The sequence below is a fragment of the Hermetia illucens genome, chromosome 1 (genome assembly GCF_905115235.1).
Source record: "Hermetia illucens chromosome 1, iHerIll2.2.curated.20191125, whole genome shotgun sequence".
NCBI classification, from domain to species: domain Eukaryota; kingdom Metazoa; phylum Arthropoda; class Insecta; order Diptera; family Stratiomyidae; genus Hermetia; species Hermetia illucens.
The window spans coordinates 216,081,970-216,098,343 of record NC_051849.1 but is presented as its reverse complement, the minus strand read 5'-3'; the positions used below and the strand labels follow the sequence as shown (position 1 = coordinate 216,098,343).

At 44.1% G+C, this 16,374-nt stretch overlaps 1 protein-coding gene across 2 annotated transcripts in view; it reads left to right on the top strand.

Moving 5' to 3' along the window:
• LOC119646264 (unconventional myosin-IXb) overlaps positions 1-13,564 on the top strand; it is a 208,577-nt gene extending 195,013 nt beyond the window's left edge. For both annotated transcript variants that reach the window (XM_038046667.1, XM_038046668.1), the window contains 4 exons: positions 15-377; positions 11,282-12,848; positions 12,977-13,128; positions 13,188-13,564. In XM_038046667.1, the coding sequence (XP_037902595.1) occupies positions 15-377; positions 11,282-12,848; positions 12,977-13,128; positions 13,188-13,466 (2,361 nt within the window). In that variant the 3' untranslated portion in view covers positions 13,467-13,564. The remainder of the gene's footprint in view (positions 1-14; positions 378-11,281; positions 12,849-12,976; positions 13,129-13,187) is intronic.
• The last annotated feature ends 2,810 nt before the right edge of the window (positions 13,565-16,374 follow it).

Sequence of the window (16,374 nt, the reverse complement as noted above, 5' to 3'; positions counted from 1 at the left end):
ACTTTCGTTTTCAGGGTCAATTCATTGAAGTTCAAGTCACTGATGGCGCTTTGTACAGAACCAAAATCCACTGTTATTTCTTGGATCAAACCCGGGTCATACGTCCGCTTCCAAATGAGAAAAATTATCATATCTTCTACCAAATGTTAGCCGGGTTGAGTCGCGAGGAACGTATAAAACTAAATCTTGAAGGATACTCCCCTGCCAACTTGAGATATCTGCAAAGTGGAGATACACATCAGGATGAACAAGAAGATTCATCACGTTTTCAGGCTTGGAAAGCGTGTCTTGGAATTCTGGGTATACCATTTTTGGATGTTGTTCGAGTTTTGGCTGCGGTATTGCTGCTGGGAAATGTGAAATTTGTGGATGGACAGGTAAGATTGAATTGCTTATAGTTGCTATGATTCTGCTCTTTTTACATGAGAAATTAAACTAGTCAAACTTTTTGGCCGACTCTCTAGAATTCAGTTCACTCCAAAAAGGTACCTGTAGCAGGTTTTGGGTTTTATGAGTCTCGTTACAAATAAAATGCAAACAATTAACAAAATAAAAAAAAAGAAACTGTGTAGATTCTCCATACTTCAGAAAGGAGTAAACATCAGGCATACAACTTGATTTGGTAGGAATTCAATTTTAGATCTTTTTTGCAAAATACGTCCTAGCGATGATCTACTCATAATTAAATAATTTTCGGGCATGGACTTATTCGGATTATGGATACTGAATAATGACAAACGAGGGGTAAAGGGAGTTTTCTCCAGGTTCGGAGTTTTCACGGACACCCCGAATGGACATCTAAATGAAATAAAGGGACGATAGGAGTCCGCATGACTTTTAACACGGGCTCGAACTTTCCCCATAGTTTCTATTCCGGGGTCCGTTCCGCAAAATCAATGCTCTTATTATTCAGCAGTCAACATTATTCAGCGATTTCTGTTGTATTATGAATTTGCTGAAAATCCCTGAAGCAGTGGGCATGAGTCACTTCTTCACCCCATCATTTTTAAGGTTTTGTTTGCAAAATAAAACCTTATTAAAATCGGTTCGGTTTCTTTTTCATCGTTGGAAGGTGGAAAGGTTCAAAACCTACTGTTAGCTCCTGCCATGCAGTTATATGAGACTCCTACTCACTAAAACCACCTCCTTCTTCTTCCACTCTCCCCACGCGACTGCTATAAGCATTGCATCGTGGGGCTGGATCAGTTCTTAACTGCGGCCCATTATTGTTTGCTCCCTTTCTTGCTTTCTTCGCAGTTCTTCATGTCTTAGCCGTTGATGAATCATTTTCAGCTCAATTACCACTTGATTCCAAGCCTCTGTTGATTCCAACATAAACTCCGCTATATTTCCGGGTGTCAAGCGCCTGTCTGCGATCGCCTCCAGCCTAGTTCGGTGTGCTGTAAACCTTGGGCACTCAAATACAACATGTTCCGTATTCTCAGCCACGTTACCACATCTTGGACAGCATGGTTACTTGTCGTGTCCAAATCGATATAGATAAGCCCGATAACCTCCATGTCCACTTAAAAACTGTGTTAGCTCGTAGCTTAGTTCCCCGTGGCTCCTTCCAATCCATCTTCGAATGTGTGGATTGATACGGTAGGTCCAACGGCCAATTTGTGCCTCGTTCCATCTCTTTTGCCATTTTGCGATCGATTCCCGCCATGCTAGTTGCCGTCGAAGTACTATAGAGTCCCCGATTGCATACATATTGTCGTAGAGACGCCGACCTTCATCCGCCAAGATGTCTATGGGGATTGTCCCTGCCAGTACAAATGCTGCTTCTCCTGATGTCGTTCGATAATCACTGCATACCCGGAGTGCACTTAGTCGATACACCATTCCTAGTTTTCCGCAGTTTGATTTGTTTTCCAGAACGGTTGCCCAAACTGGAGCTGCGTAGAGTAGCACGGAACTAACTACCCTTGAAATAAGACGACGTCGATTTTGTCTTGGTCCTCGAGATCGTTACAGCGATGGAAGATGCTTTAGTTGCAGAGCACTCAATCTGTTTTTTAAAGTTGAGTCCTTTGTCAATCATTACTCCCAAATATTTAAGCGACTCTTGGGAGTAAATTGTTTTTTCACCAACTTGAATTTTCACGTTCGTGTCTTTCCTTCTTTTGCTGATTAGCACTAGTTCCGTTTTGTGTTCAGCAATTGATAGACCGGACTTTTTCAACCAGGAATTGATCTCCCATATCACTTCATTTGCATAGATTTCGATCTCGTCTAAGCGTTTTGCCACTATTGTTACCCCGATATCATCCGCAAAGCCAATAGTTGCCACGCCGTTAGGAGGGCGTAGCGTCAGCACTCCATTGTATATAATTAACCACAGTAAGGGACCTAAGACAGACCCCTATGGTACGCCGCACGTTATTGGGAATAATTTCTGTTCATCGTCCGAGTCGCAATATAATCTTCTTCCAAGAAGAAATGCAACAACGATGCGTACAATGTACTTCGGAGCCTGTAGTTTGGTTAGAGCCTCTATGATTTTCGTCCACTTTGCAGTGTTGAATGCATTTTTTACATCGAGTGTCACCACTGCGCAGCATTTGTCATCTTGTATTGCAGCGCAAGCCAGGCCAGTCACCATGTTGATTGCATCGACGGTTGATCTCCCCTTACGAAACTCGAATTGGTTGTCGGATAGGCCTCCTTCCTTTTCCGCAACAGCGAGCAGCCTGTTGTATAATACTCGTTCAAATAGTTTACCAATGGTATTGACCAAACATATCGGTCAATATGAGGAGGGGTCTCCCAATGGTTTACCTGGCTTCGGAATAAGTATCAACTTTTGCAGCTTCCATTGCTCGGGGAATTCTCCTTCTCTAAGGTATGCCGTAAAAACTTTGGCAAACATACTTGGTCCTGACCTGGCTGCGACTTTCAGGGCGATATTCGGGATTCCATCTGGCCCTGGGGTCTTATTTTCAGCGAATTTCCTTGCTGCATCAAAAATTTCCTCTTCTACCACTACAGGAATTTCGTCGGGGTTTACATGCACTTTAGGCAGATTTGTGTAGTTCACATCCTCTGGGAAGAGAATGTCCACTATGTTTTGTAGTAACTTCGGACAGGTAATCGGTGGGGAGCGCTTGCCTTTCAGTGATGATATTACAGACCTGTAGACACCCCATGGATCAGAATCAGCTTCGGTACACATCCGCTTGAAATGTTCGGATTTGTTCTTCGTGATAGCTACTTGCAATTTTTTCCTCGCGTCCTTGTATTGCATGTGTAGCTCAACGAATTCAGTTTGATTTCTTCTGCGCTGGGAGCATCTCCTAGCTCTGAGGCATTTTCTCCGACATTCCTCAATTTCTGAATTGCACCAGAAATTGGGATTTCGTCTTCGGAAAGCGCTACGCCGTGGCATAGAGGCATCGCATGCCCGCTGCAATTTTTCCGCGACCTGTAAAGCTTTTTCTTGTGCGCTTCCCGATAATAATGTGTCATCCAGAAGTACCTCCTTGAACATTCCTTCATCGAATTTGTTAGTTACCCAGCTCATCGTTATTCTGGTGATGGCTTCATATAATTCCTACGCGAGGCTTGGAAGACAATAGGTTGATGATCGCTGTGTGTGTACTCTTCGCTGACATGCCACTGCAAGTTTTTGATAAGGGTGTCACTGACGAAAGTGAGGTCTACTACCGATTGTAATTCTCCCCTCCGTTATGTGTTGGCTCCCCCAGAGTTCGCAAGTACGACATTTAAACGCGAGAATGTCTCTAGCAGTATTTGCCTCCTTGCATTTGCTTTTCTGCTTCCCCCTTCTGCGCGTGAGTTGAAATCGCCGGCAATTATTTTGGGATTGTAGCGCCTGCCATCAAAGGATAGTTTCGCAAGTAACAAATTGAATTCCTCCAGTGTGAGACTCGGGGCTGCGCAACAACTATAGATGTATATACCTCCTATCTTGGCACGTGTAAATCCGTCCCCTGGATGTTTTTCACATCTTCTATAGCACGACTTCCGCAGCTCCATATCGCGGCTTTGCTGTTTTTGTCAGCTACCCATATTCCGCTATGAAGATTTTCATATTGTTCGCATACAATAACTATGTCGACATTATTTTCGAACACGCTCTGGGAGAGCAGGTCTTGGGCAGCTCGACAGTGGTTCAGATTTAGTTGCATAAACTTCATTTGTACTTATTTATGAACGCCTTTCTGAACACTGGGCATTTACTGCTTCCTGCAATGTGGGCGCTGTCGCTATTTTTCGTTTCGACACAGAACATGCATTTGGGCATTCCGTCGCAATCCTTGGCCTTGCTCTCCACACTTGCGGCACAGACTAGATCTGTCTTGTGAGCTGGTACAGGCTTTCGCAATGTGGCCGAACTGCCAGCTCTTAAAACATTTATGCACTTGACTTTGCTCTTGTATCCGGCAAACCACCCATCCAATATGAACTTTACCTGCTGCTATCGCCTTTTTTGCTGCTTCGACAGGAAGACTTATCGACGCTATCTGTGTATCCCCGTACGTCTTCCTAAGTCGTAGCACGTTGGCCTCACTCACTGATTGTAGTCCTTGCAAGATTGCAAGGCTTCACAGATCTCGGACTTCGTGGCGACTTCATCCAAGTCCTTACATTCTATCACCACTGAATCTCTGCTCATTTTGATGGCCGCAGCCTCGCCTAGTGACACTTTGATTTTTTTCTGTAGGTTTTCGCCCGCTTTAAGCTCCAGCAACATATCACCTTTCTGTGTACGTCTAATACGCGTAACATTGCCACTCAGTTTAGTCATGGAGGTATCTGCTTTTACTTTGCGCAAAATCTCCGCGTACGTCAGCTTGCTGGTTTTTGTTGTCAATGTCTGTCTGTCTGTCTGTCTATCTGTTTGTCCACTTTTCTCCGAAACGGCTATACCAATTGGGACGAAATTTAGTGAAAAGGTGGGAACTGTGAACGCCCAGACATGCAGTCAATGATATCCTTCTAGGTTGAGATTTAGGGGGGTCCCCATACATGTAAAAGAGGGTTGTATAAATTTTTTTCACCGAATATAGTCATCAAATGAAAGGACTCGATTAGTACTAGCCGGTCTTAGTTTTGAGATTTCTTAGAAAGGCGGGGAGTTGAAGGGCTGGAAAGTGATGATTTCTTTACAGGACCCATTCTCAAAAACTACCCAACAGAAAAATCTGAAAAAAAATCATGAAGCTGCCTCTATATGGCGCCCAGGCCTCAAAATACTCTCCATATCGATATCTGTTCAAATTAAGTTAATAATAGTATATTACCATGTTTTTGTGAAAATTGAGTAAAACCCAGTTTATCCCAGAGTTATGAAAGTTCGTAGTAGTATAAAATATAATGTGAAGCACATTATCCCCAAGTTTGATCTAAATCATACTATTAGTAACTCAAAATTGTCTTTACCGTGTAAATTGACAACCGGAAGTACTAAATCTGACATACTAAATCTGACATGCTAAATCCATATACATAATGGGCTACGTACAAATGGGATAGTTCTACACTCAAATATACTCACAAAAGAAGCAATCAAAACCTTTCATACCTGAAGTGCCCAACTTCCGGTTTTCCGACTTATTTATGCTTTATCAATTATTCATCTTTCGCCGAGATTATACCATTGTGTAAATTCTCGTACAACTGTTCTACAGCATCCAATTTCAACGCACTTCTTGGACTTGTGAGCTAAGACGTGGTATACCCAGGCCTCTCTGAAAAAATGATCAGGAAAATTTTCAACACGTTATAAAAGATAAATTTAACCAAGAATGAATGTATTTTTAAATATGAATCAAAATGTGTAGATTTCAATATGCTAACGATTCCAAACAATCCATTTATATGCACGTTATCAATAAAATATCGCTTCTACGATATTTTTTGACGAAAGCTTCTCAGTAATTTTCGTACAACTTTCGTTATATTCAAGTTTTCGTTATTTATCAGATACACGCACCTACTAACATGTGTGGTTGCTATCTGCGGATTTGATTTGATTTTTCAGAGGTGTCTTGCAAGCATTTTTACTTAATTTAGCTTAAAATATGGTTTAAGTAGCTCCCCCTACATGAGGGAGGACGATTCCGTACCCTACATAACGACGAAATCTATGAGCGATATCATGACCGTCAGGTTGTGGATAAAATCCGGCTCAATAGGTTACAGTGGGCGGGTCACTTAATCCGTATGAATGAGGATGATCCCACCCGGAAAGTCTATAAGGGCAATATCTATGGTAGAAAAAGAAAACGAGGCAGACCCTACCTAACATGGAGCAATCGCGTAGGTCAGGACGCCAGAGAGCTTTTAGGGATATCGAATTGGTGGACCTCGATGCAAAACCGGGATGTCTGGAGTTCCTTATTAAGGCAGGCCTGGACCGGATACCGGTTGTTGCGCCGTTGATGATGAGAAGTAGCTCAACTTATTTTCATTGGCTCTATATTACAACTGTTTGACCTACCCGACTTTCTTTAAATCCAATCCCTTGGATCGTTAGTACACTGAAAACTACTATATACAATCGCACATTACAACTTGTGCCTATCCTCTATGTACCCCTTTCAGGCTAGGAGTGTCAAAGAGTGAATAGATGGCGGGTTTCAGGCTATTACTCACAATTTGGCAGGGCTTGAGAGATATTGCTGGCTGACTATTGGTTGAGTTGCCAAATTATTGAATTTGATTTCCATTAAATTGAGAACATATTCTGGAAGTGGTTTCACTCTTGTTCCCCGATGTATTCCGACGACCGAGTTTTCTAGTCTTCCAATTATAATATACGCCGGTGCAATATCCTAGTATTCAACGTTCAAATGCGTCGCATTTATTCATGACAGGGCTGGAGCAGGTGATCCATGTAGGTGCTTCGTAACAAATAATGGGTCTTATCAGGGTCTTGTAGAGAATCAGTTTGACTTTGGCACTAAGACCTATTTTCTTACGAAGAAGATAGTAGGACGAGGTTTGATGCGAAGATAGGGTATCAACGGCATATTGGATAATGTCAGTGCCGGTTTCAGGAATGGGAAAGCCGTGAAAACGTTATATAAGGTAAGCCCTGAAATAAATCCTTGCGGTGCTCTGATGTTATTAGCAAGAGATCGGAAAATTCTTTTCCCACGTTGACATAGAACAGCCTATCTTCAAAAAAGCTAGTAACAATTCTGATCATCGGAATTGAGTTGGGATGAGTTGCCTTCGATTAGTTTGTACATGAGTCCATTTGCCTATATGGAACGCCTTTTCTAGATCTAATGCACAGGTTACGACGGTTGATTTATTGTTGACATTAAGTCTAGAAACGACAGTGTCATGAAGGTAGCTCAGTGCATGTTGCGTGCCGTGTTTATGATGGAAATCGGGGGAGTCGAAAATCCCAACCGATAACAGCTATGACGATGAAATCCGCGCCTGGTTGTCGGCTGCCAACAGAGCCTATTTCAGCTTACAAAAACTGTTCTACTCGAAACGTCTCACCATAGGGCCAAACCTCTTATTGTACAACACTATGATCTTGCCAGTCCTTATGTATTCCTCGGAGACTTGGGTTCTTAGCAAGAAAAATTGCGAAATGTTGGTCGTGTTTGAGAGAAGAATCCTCCGAAGAATTTTTGGCCGCTTACATGAGGATGGACGACTCCGTAGTCTAGATATGGACGAAATCTATGAACGATACCACGACCATCTGGTTGTGGATAAAATTCGGCCCAACAGGTTGCGGTGGGCGGACCACCCAATGCGTATGCATGAGGATGATTCAGTCCGAGAAGTCTATGAGAGCGATATCTATGTTAGAAAAAGAAGACGAGGCAGACCCTCCCTGAGATGGAGCGGTGGCATGGGTCAGGATGCCAGACAGCTTTTAGGGATATCGAATTGGTGGACCTCGGTTTCTTATTAAGCCAGGACTAGACCGGATGATGAAAGGAGACGGTGGGTAAATTTTTAATGACTAAATTAGTAATCTCGTCAGGCCCCGCTAATTTTCCACCGTTGAGGTTGTAGGTCAAGGTCGTGAGTTGTGGAAGACTCAGAAAATATTGCCAATCCACTGGTTTGATTGCGGTGCTTGGGAAGGAATTTTCGAATTGTCGCTTCAACAATTGCAGTTAAGGCCGGATCGTTTCGAGGTGGAGAGATATTGAGCTGCACCTCAAATGATTCCGCAAGAACTTTCTAGAGCCACTGCAGACAGGTCAAACAGACAGGTGCTTTGTCGATTTCTTTATCTGACTATTTTCGGGTAGTGAAGTTGATGTTATGCCTGCTTTTAAGGTGAGTCTCCGAAATGCAGTAGAAGTCTGCTTTCAGAGTATCGATTAATAATTGGGCGGTGGCACTTTGGGGGTATGAGATCAGGGACGTGGAGTTGAATGTGACAATACTTAATTCCATTAGTTAAGGATAAGTTGAATCACAGTGAATTGACGCTGCTCGTTGCTGGACGCAGAGGCTAAAGTTTCAACCAATTCTCGGGAACCTTTGTTTGGTTGCTTGACGTTTACTTGACTTGCTGTTTTGGGAAGAGATTTCTTAGCAGCTTGCGCATATGACCCACCTGGGCTGGTCAAACTCTGTGAAAGTTGAGCCACTGTTTGCTTGACTGAAGATTCCTCAGTTGCCTTCCGGATTTTCGCAGCTTCCCGTCTGGCTACCATCCCTTTATAAGCTGGACACCCACGATAGTTTGCAGAGTGCCCAGTTTGGCCGCAGTTGCAGTCGCCGGGAACTTCCGTCGTGGATCTTGAGCATTTGCCACGCGGATGGCTCTTTGCGCATTGCACTATCGAGCAATTTTGGGTGATATGTCCGAAGTTTTAGCAGTTGTAACATTGTAATTCCTCCACTGATTTGACTTTTTCGAAGGTAGTCGGTTGATGAAGGATGTACTTCACCTTGAAAATTTCACTTAGTTCTTGGGGGACCTCAAAGTTGACTACAAAAAAAGACCAGATTGAGATTTAATAAGGAGCGAAATTTGCATCCGAGCGAACATTCAGAAGTGGGTACTTTGAAGTGAATTTGTTCATAATTTCTTCAGGTTCAGTTTCCCTGTGGAGACCGTGGATAATTATGGACTGAGTTCTAAGTAATGGAGGGGTTCTTGTTGTGGCGCTAAGCCACTGATCTTCAATAAGCGAAAAAAATGGCATGGTCCACTGTGGACTTTGCAAAAGTGAGAGTTTTATCCTTTAATGATTTTAGCAGCTGCGGGACATTAATATCATATGCCGTAACTGGAGCAATTCTCTCCTCTTTGTCTTAAGGCATTAGCAGAGGAAGCACTGTCACTTGGCACTTGGGGCGCATTTATACTTTTAGTACTCACCCTTTGTTTTTTGGGCTTTTTCGCCGACAGACGAAGTTGAAAGGGTCTTCCTGGTGCTCCTCGTCGACGACCTCAAGACCCATCTTTTCCGCTTCGAGTCCCTGCTTTGGCTCACTTGGGGACTTCTCCCGCATTGAACGGAATGGTGAAATCGCTGTTTGATATGACGCGCGCAATGGAGGATAGTCCGCTACTACTTCTGCTGCGTACTGCTCACGTTCATAGCGGGAAATAGGGGAAAGGCAACCTATCCTGCGGATCAACATCTAAGTTTAACAAAGTGTATTTAAAATACTACAAGAAAGTATGTGATGGGCTTTCTTCGCATTGGGCATGGTAACTTGAATCAGTTTATGTTTTCGCAAACCCTATTCCCAGTCGGGGTTGTATTCTGTATGGGGAAGATTACGAGGTGCTTCCAGTTACGCCCATATTGAGTACAGAGCAGTTTTGAACTCAATGCGTGATTTTGCACTAGCACGAAATCTAAAACCACGACGCCTTCGAACATCATATGAACCAGGCATAGGGGCTACGAATAACGAAGTAGTTCCAGTTGTCATTCGGTCCTTTCGGCCGAGTTCCTCGCTCTCTGGAAAACTATCAAGACAGAAGTATCGATAAAATTATCATCATCACGGATTTCTTCCAAGCCATTAAAGTCATCACCAGCAAAATCCGGACCAATTATTTGGCCGCAAGGACGCATAAAGAAATGAGGAAACTTTGCTGAAAGAGGTCCTTACCATCTTGTTCTGAGCAGGGCGGTAATTTTTATAATGAAAGTACAAAGCAAGCTACTAAACGAGTCATGTTGGTTGGGCTCACTCTTCCCCTCCCTCCACGTTCTCACATTCACATGGCGTACGGTGCGAAACACCATTGGCCAAAGCAAGTTCTTTGCTGGAATCCTCCATGATATTCTTAGGAAGCCCTAGTTCCAGGAAATATTCCTCAGTACGGAGTTTTTCTCGGTTAGATCGGAGCGGGGACTATGATTGCTGTGAGGTAGAAGAATCAAATGATCATTTCATCTTTCAGTGTGGTAAGTTTTCGAGGTACAAAACTGCTTTCAACTTTAAATCTGTATTAGACCTGCTGCCACCCAGCGATTGGTCTCTATGGATAGACCTGGCCAGGTTTATAAAAGAAACTGGAATCAGACTCTCTCTCTCGACAGTTTTTTTATCAATGTACCAACCGGACAAGACCTCAACGAGTACCAGTGTATCCTTTCTGTTTTTTTCTTTTTTTTCCTCGTTTCACTTGCTTTGATATATACCGATCCTATACCCTCCTTTTTTGGGATAATGCCCAATGTTCAAAAGGAGGCGACTTTCGGTTTCATATAGGGCAGAACAGCTCATTGGACGCTGCTCAGGGAGCAGGTGCTATTCGCTCCTGTATATAAATTTGGAGACACGACATGGGTGTGAATTATGTTGAAGGAAAAATCGTCTAATAAGGAAGGAATGGTAGACTCCCTTAATCCCCAAACAAAAGTTAAGCTCTACTTTCACCGACTTATGCCTGAAGTTACTAAGCGATTGCAGTCTTTATGCATTTATATAAGGGAGTAAAAAAATCCCTAGTAACCAGCCAACATCATGTTGCTCCCAGAACGAAACTAGGGTAGCATCATGTGAGTTACTTTGTCCTAGACAAAACCGCCAGTCGTCTCTTTTTATGAACAGCCGAATCCTTTTTCCAGATGGAATCGTGACTAACAAGAGCTAGATGACCAATACCCTATCGTATTTGGACAATGTGACGTAGCATTTGTGGGATAGGCTCCCTTTTCAAAGCGTTAATAATGCTTGTAAGATTAAGATAAACAACTCTACAAATATGGGAATTTCCCTTTCGATAGGCTGAAGACCTTAGTTATAGTTAGCAGCTACAAGTTCTGGATTATTTAGATTACCATTTTCCTTTGTATTTTTCCAGAGTCTCGAAGTCGACGTAAAAGGCGAAGTTGAACTGAATGCGGTGGCCAGCCTTCTTGGAGTTCCACCAGCTGCGCTATTCCGGGGTCTCACAACTCGAACACACAACGCTCGGGGTCAACTAATCAAGTCCGTTTGTGACGGAAACATGTCCAACATGACACGTGATTGTCTGGCGAAAGCACTTTACTGTCGAACAGTTGCCACGATAGTAAGACGTGCAAACAGCTTGAAACGCTTAGGTTCCACCCTCGGAACCCTAAGCTCGGATTCCAATGAATCGGTTCACAATCAAGGGGACGTAGCCAGTCAACATGCTTCAACGGTCGGTGGTAATGCTGGATCGAAATCAATGGCCGCACTCAATAATGCTGTACGACATGCAACCGATGGATTCATTGGGATCCTTGATATGTTCGGATTTGAGGAACCCATGCCATTTGCACAATTGGAACATTTGTGCATCAACCTTTGTGCTGAGACTATGCAACATTTCTACAATACTCATATTTTTAAGTCGTCCGTTGAGTCCTGCCGAGATGAGGGCATTCTGTGTGACACCGAGGTGGATTATGTAGACAATGTACCGTGCATTGATCTGATCTCATCCTTGCGTACTGGCTTGTTGAGTATGCTTGACGCCGAGTGCTCTCTACGCGGAACTGCAGAAAGTTACCTGGCTAAGATCAAAATGCAACATAGAAATTCAAGTAGACTTGAAACAAAGCAGATGGAGCTGCATTTTCCAAGGATGTTTGCCATTCGACACTTTGCAGGACGAGTTGAATATGATGCCACTGATTTTCTGGATACAAATAGGGATGTGGTTCCAGATGACTTAGTAGCGGTTTTCTACAAACATACTTGCAATTTTGGATTCGCAACCCATTTATTCGGCTCTGAACTGAAGGCTCTGTACGCTATGGAGAATGTTCCACGTGGATTGAGTTTCAGAATTGCTCCAACGTCTCATACTGATTTGCTGAATGGCGATGAACCAGTTTCGACACTTACCCAGGATTTCCATACACGATTAGATAATTTGCTACGCACTTTGGTTCATGCCAGACCTCATTTTGTCCGGTGCATAAGGAGCAATGCATCTGAGAGTCCTGGTCGATTCGATAGAGCCACCGTTGTCAAACAAATCCGTGCGCTGCAGGTTCTAGAGACCGTAAACCTGATGGCATCAGGGTTCCCGCATAGGATGAGATTCAAACAGTTTATTGCCAGATATCGGATGCTTGCTCCGTTCAGATTGCTACGTAGATGCGAAGAGAAGGCTTTGGAGGACTGCAATTTGATTCTGCAATATGCTTTGGAAAATCCACCAGAAATTGATGGATCGGTCACTTTGTCATGGGCTCCAGGAAAACGGCATGTATTCCTTAGTGAAGGAATTCGTCAACATTTGGAGAAGCTGCGATCTGATATTCGAACTAAGAGTGCTACACTAATACAAGCCACTTGGAGAGGGTGGCAACTGCGCCGCAGGATTGGAACCATTAAGCGGCCTAGAGAGTTGATCGTCAGCTCCGCGAAAGTCATCAAAGGTGCTCCGAGTGCGGGTAAGTTTTGAAAAAATCTTTCTCAGAGGTTTCGCTCTGGCAAAAGTTTAGGTTGTGTCCTTGCGCTCTGTTAATATCCTGGGCTTTACTTTTGAGTTACCTAATATTTGGACATTTTTTTCTCACAGCTCCCCGCATTTCAACAAAAACAGCTGCAAATACCGCTACTGCATTACGGCCTAGACCGCAACCTATCGCAGGAACACCTCCTCCCGACATGAATGACAAATGTGATTCTAAAATCATCCAACAAACTTGCACTTTATTCGGCCTAGACTTGGTAATACTCATTGATTGCTGAAAAAAGGCAAAGTTTTAGACATTTTTTTTGTATTTCAGGAACGACCACCACCAGTGCCGCCATCCCGGCCATACACTGTCAGTGGAAATTCCAAGCTGGGCTACCCCCAAACCAGAGTCATGAAGATGAATTTCCCGGAGGACTCAGCCGCCACTTTACCTGGTGAACAATTGAAAAAGGGTGAAACTGTAACCGTCGTGGGTGCCTCTCATTGTCGTGGCCATTTGATTGTGGAATATAACGGGCAAAGTTTTCACGTACCATTTCAGTATATGGAACTTGTTAAAAACTCTACTCCGTCTTCAGTAAATATTTAAAGAGAATCATCGCACATTCAGCCAATAAATTGAGACTGTACATAATTTATTTAACTACATTTAAGGAGACTCATAGTATTTCACCAATCGGGGTTCACGATAGATAACGCAAAGTTTGTAAATAGACACGTCGTAACATCCCCTAAGTGCCAATTGTAAATATAAATGAAATAGGGGAAACTTAAGTATTCACTTTAAATAAATTTAGTGGAAGAGAGAAAAGATGAAGAAAATACGGAAATGAAGGTTGTCAGAACTGCAATAAAACATAAACGAAACATAGTAGCTTATAAGGGACACAGATTTTGAATTTGTAAGTACGAGTATGTTATACCAATAATCTAAACAAGGTCTGTAAACAATACTTTCAGTATACCAATAAAAGTATATAAATAGAGAATATTTCGCCTTTTCAACGGAAGAATATTTGAAGTGTTCAGTTTTTTCCGACCTTTCCCCTCACAAGAAGCATTCGCTACACTACGCTACCACTTACGCCCGTTTAGTGCCGTCAGACCATCAACATGGGCAACAAAGACGACGAGGCCGAGCAGGCTACAATTAATTATAGAACACTTCCTTCAACTGGTACAATTCGAGGCGTATTCATAACCAAGGCGATCTGTTCTAACTCTAGAACTAGACTGACTCCTTGGGCGAACCTCCGGCCTTTCTATATTCCGCAGAATATTCCAGAAAGGCATGCAAACACTTTACTAGAGAACTACTTTAGACCTTTGACAAGATCGACTTACTGGCACTAGAGTCATCTGTTAACAATTCTCCAAACTAAATACTTGCCCCACTGTTATACAATTTGGGTGTCCTGGCTAATTGTCATTACTACGGGTTACACACAAATAGTTTTCCAAAGTGTTTTTCGTCACAACACCAAGGCACCCAGTTAGCCCTAGCTCGACGCTTCAGGCAGCCGTCCTCTTTTTCAGGCCAAATCGTTGCTAGCGGCACGTCGGGAAGCCAAAATCCCCGGTGTTGTACTCGACGATCAACGCCAACACTTCTTCGGGGAACCGTCTCTACGTATCGAATCGCAGCACTGCAATTCGTTTTCTGGAGGACTTCGGCTCTGTGCTCTCCTTTATTCCGAAACAACTTGTTGGCAAGCCACTTACCAAACAAAGTCCCGTGCTGCACGCAGCTAATAGAACTTCCATCACCACATTGGGCATTCAACGTCTCACTTTAGACTTCGGTCTGCGCCGACCATTCCGCTGGCTATTCATCATCGCTGATATTCAAACAACCATCCTCGGACCCATTGCACTCCAGCACCACGAGCAAATAAATGACTTACAACATCGCGACCGCACGATCTGCATGCTCGACCCAGTTCCATCAATTCACACCACCAGCGCCGTCTCATCTCAATCGACGCGCGACCTCTCGGAGGACTAATATAGGCAAATTATTGCCAAGTTTTTAAGGACTGCCTTTTTCCCAGCTGAAATGCAACCAGATAGTCCGAGTTTTCGCACGGACTCCACCCCTCACAGGAGAATACCTCATCGCAGCGAAGCAGGAGTTCGACCTTCTGTTGAAGCCTGGAGTCATTCAGTCCTCTTCGAGTCAGTGGGCCAGACCACCGCATATGGTGCGAAAGGGTGTAAGCAAGTAACACGCTACAGGCGAAATTCAATTACCCGCCCGGGCTGGTACTCACTGCCCATAACAGATGATCTACTCCAAGAGGCTAGCGGCTCGGTATTCTCGGTCATCGACCAGTAACAAGCTTTCTACCAGATTCCGGTCACTTCTGAGGACGTCCACAAAACAGCCGTCACTATGCCCTTCGGCCTATCGTAGGCATGCCAATCTGGCGCAGAAATGCAGCTCAAACACTGCAACAGACTTTGAACCATCTCTTCAGGAACCTGAATTTCACCTGCAGCTATCGAGGCGACATCCTGCCTTCCTCCCACGACCAGGAAAACATCGGCATCACATCGAGGAACTTCTTTCAACCCTACAGGTAACCAATCTCCAGCAAGAAAGGCTTCCGTCCACCCAAGCCCAATCCTCGCAACTAAGACGCTTTCTCGACGTCATTAATTATTTACGACGCTGAGCTCCAGGCTCCGTTATTTGAGCTACTTAAGGGCTGGATGAGCAAAAAATCCAAAATCAGTTGGACAATCGGGGCTAATTTCGCTTTTTGGCGCTATAACCAGGACATAGCGTCTGCTGCAATTTCAGCCTTCCTATCCTCGACCCAGTAGATAACTTTGCGCACCGCCGTTTCCAACATGGCTATCGGTGCGGCGTCGGACCAACAATGGGCAGACGGCACATGGGCTCCGCTAGGCTTATTTACAAGGAAACTATCGGAGATTGATCAACGATATTCCGCTTCCGGCCGCGAACTTCCCGACATTTTCGCTCCTGCCAAGTATTTCCAACGGATCCTGGAGCGAACAGCAGTTTGTAATATACACTAACCTTCACCCGGTTACCTTCGTGCTGACGCAGTGCCCTGACAAAGCCTCACCAGAAGCAGATGCTCTGCCTCGCGTGGAGACAGTCTCTATGCCCAGCACACTCAGTTTCGTGCTATCAACGAGGCGTAGACTAAAGACAAACAACTGTCGCACCCCGTCGCCAACCCTCGTCACAAGTTTCATCGACTCGAGTTGGACCGGACGACGCACGGGACGATCAAGTTGTATTTACCAGTTTCACTTCGCAGCCATGCTTTTGACCGCGTTCACCAACTGGTACGTCCACGCTGCCTGGCCACAGCCAAGTGAGTAGGTTTTTTTGGTCGAGTCCCCGCAAGGACATCTTGCGCTGGGACAAACAGTGTGTGTCATACCAGCCCCCAAAAGTACATTGTTACAAGACTGCAGAGTTGGATAATTTCTAAACTCCTGATGCTCGCTTTGATCACATC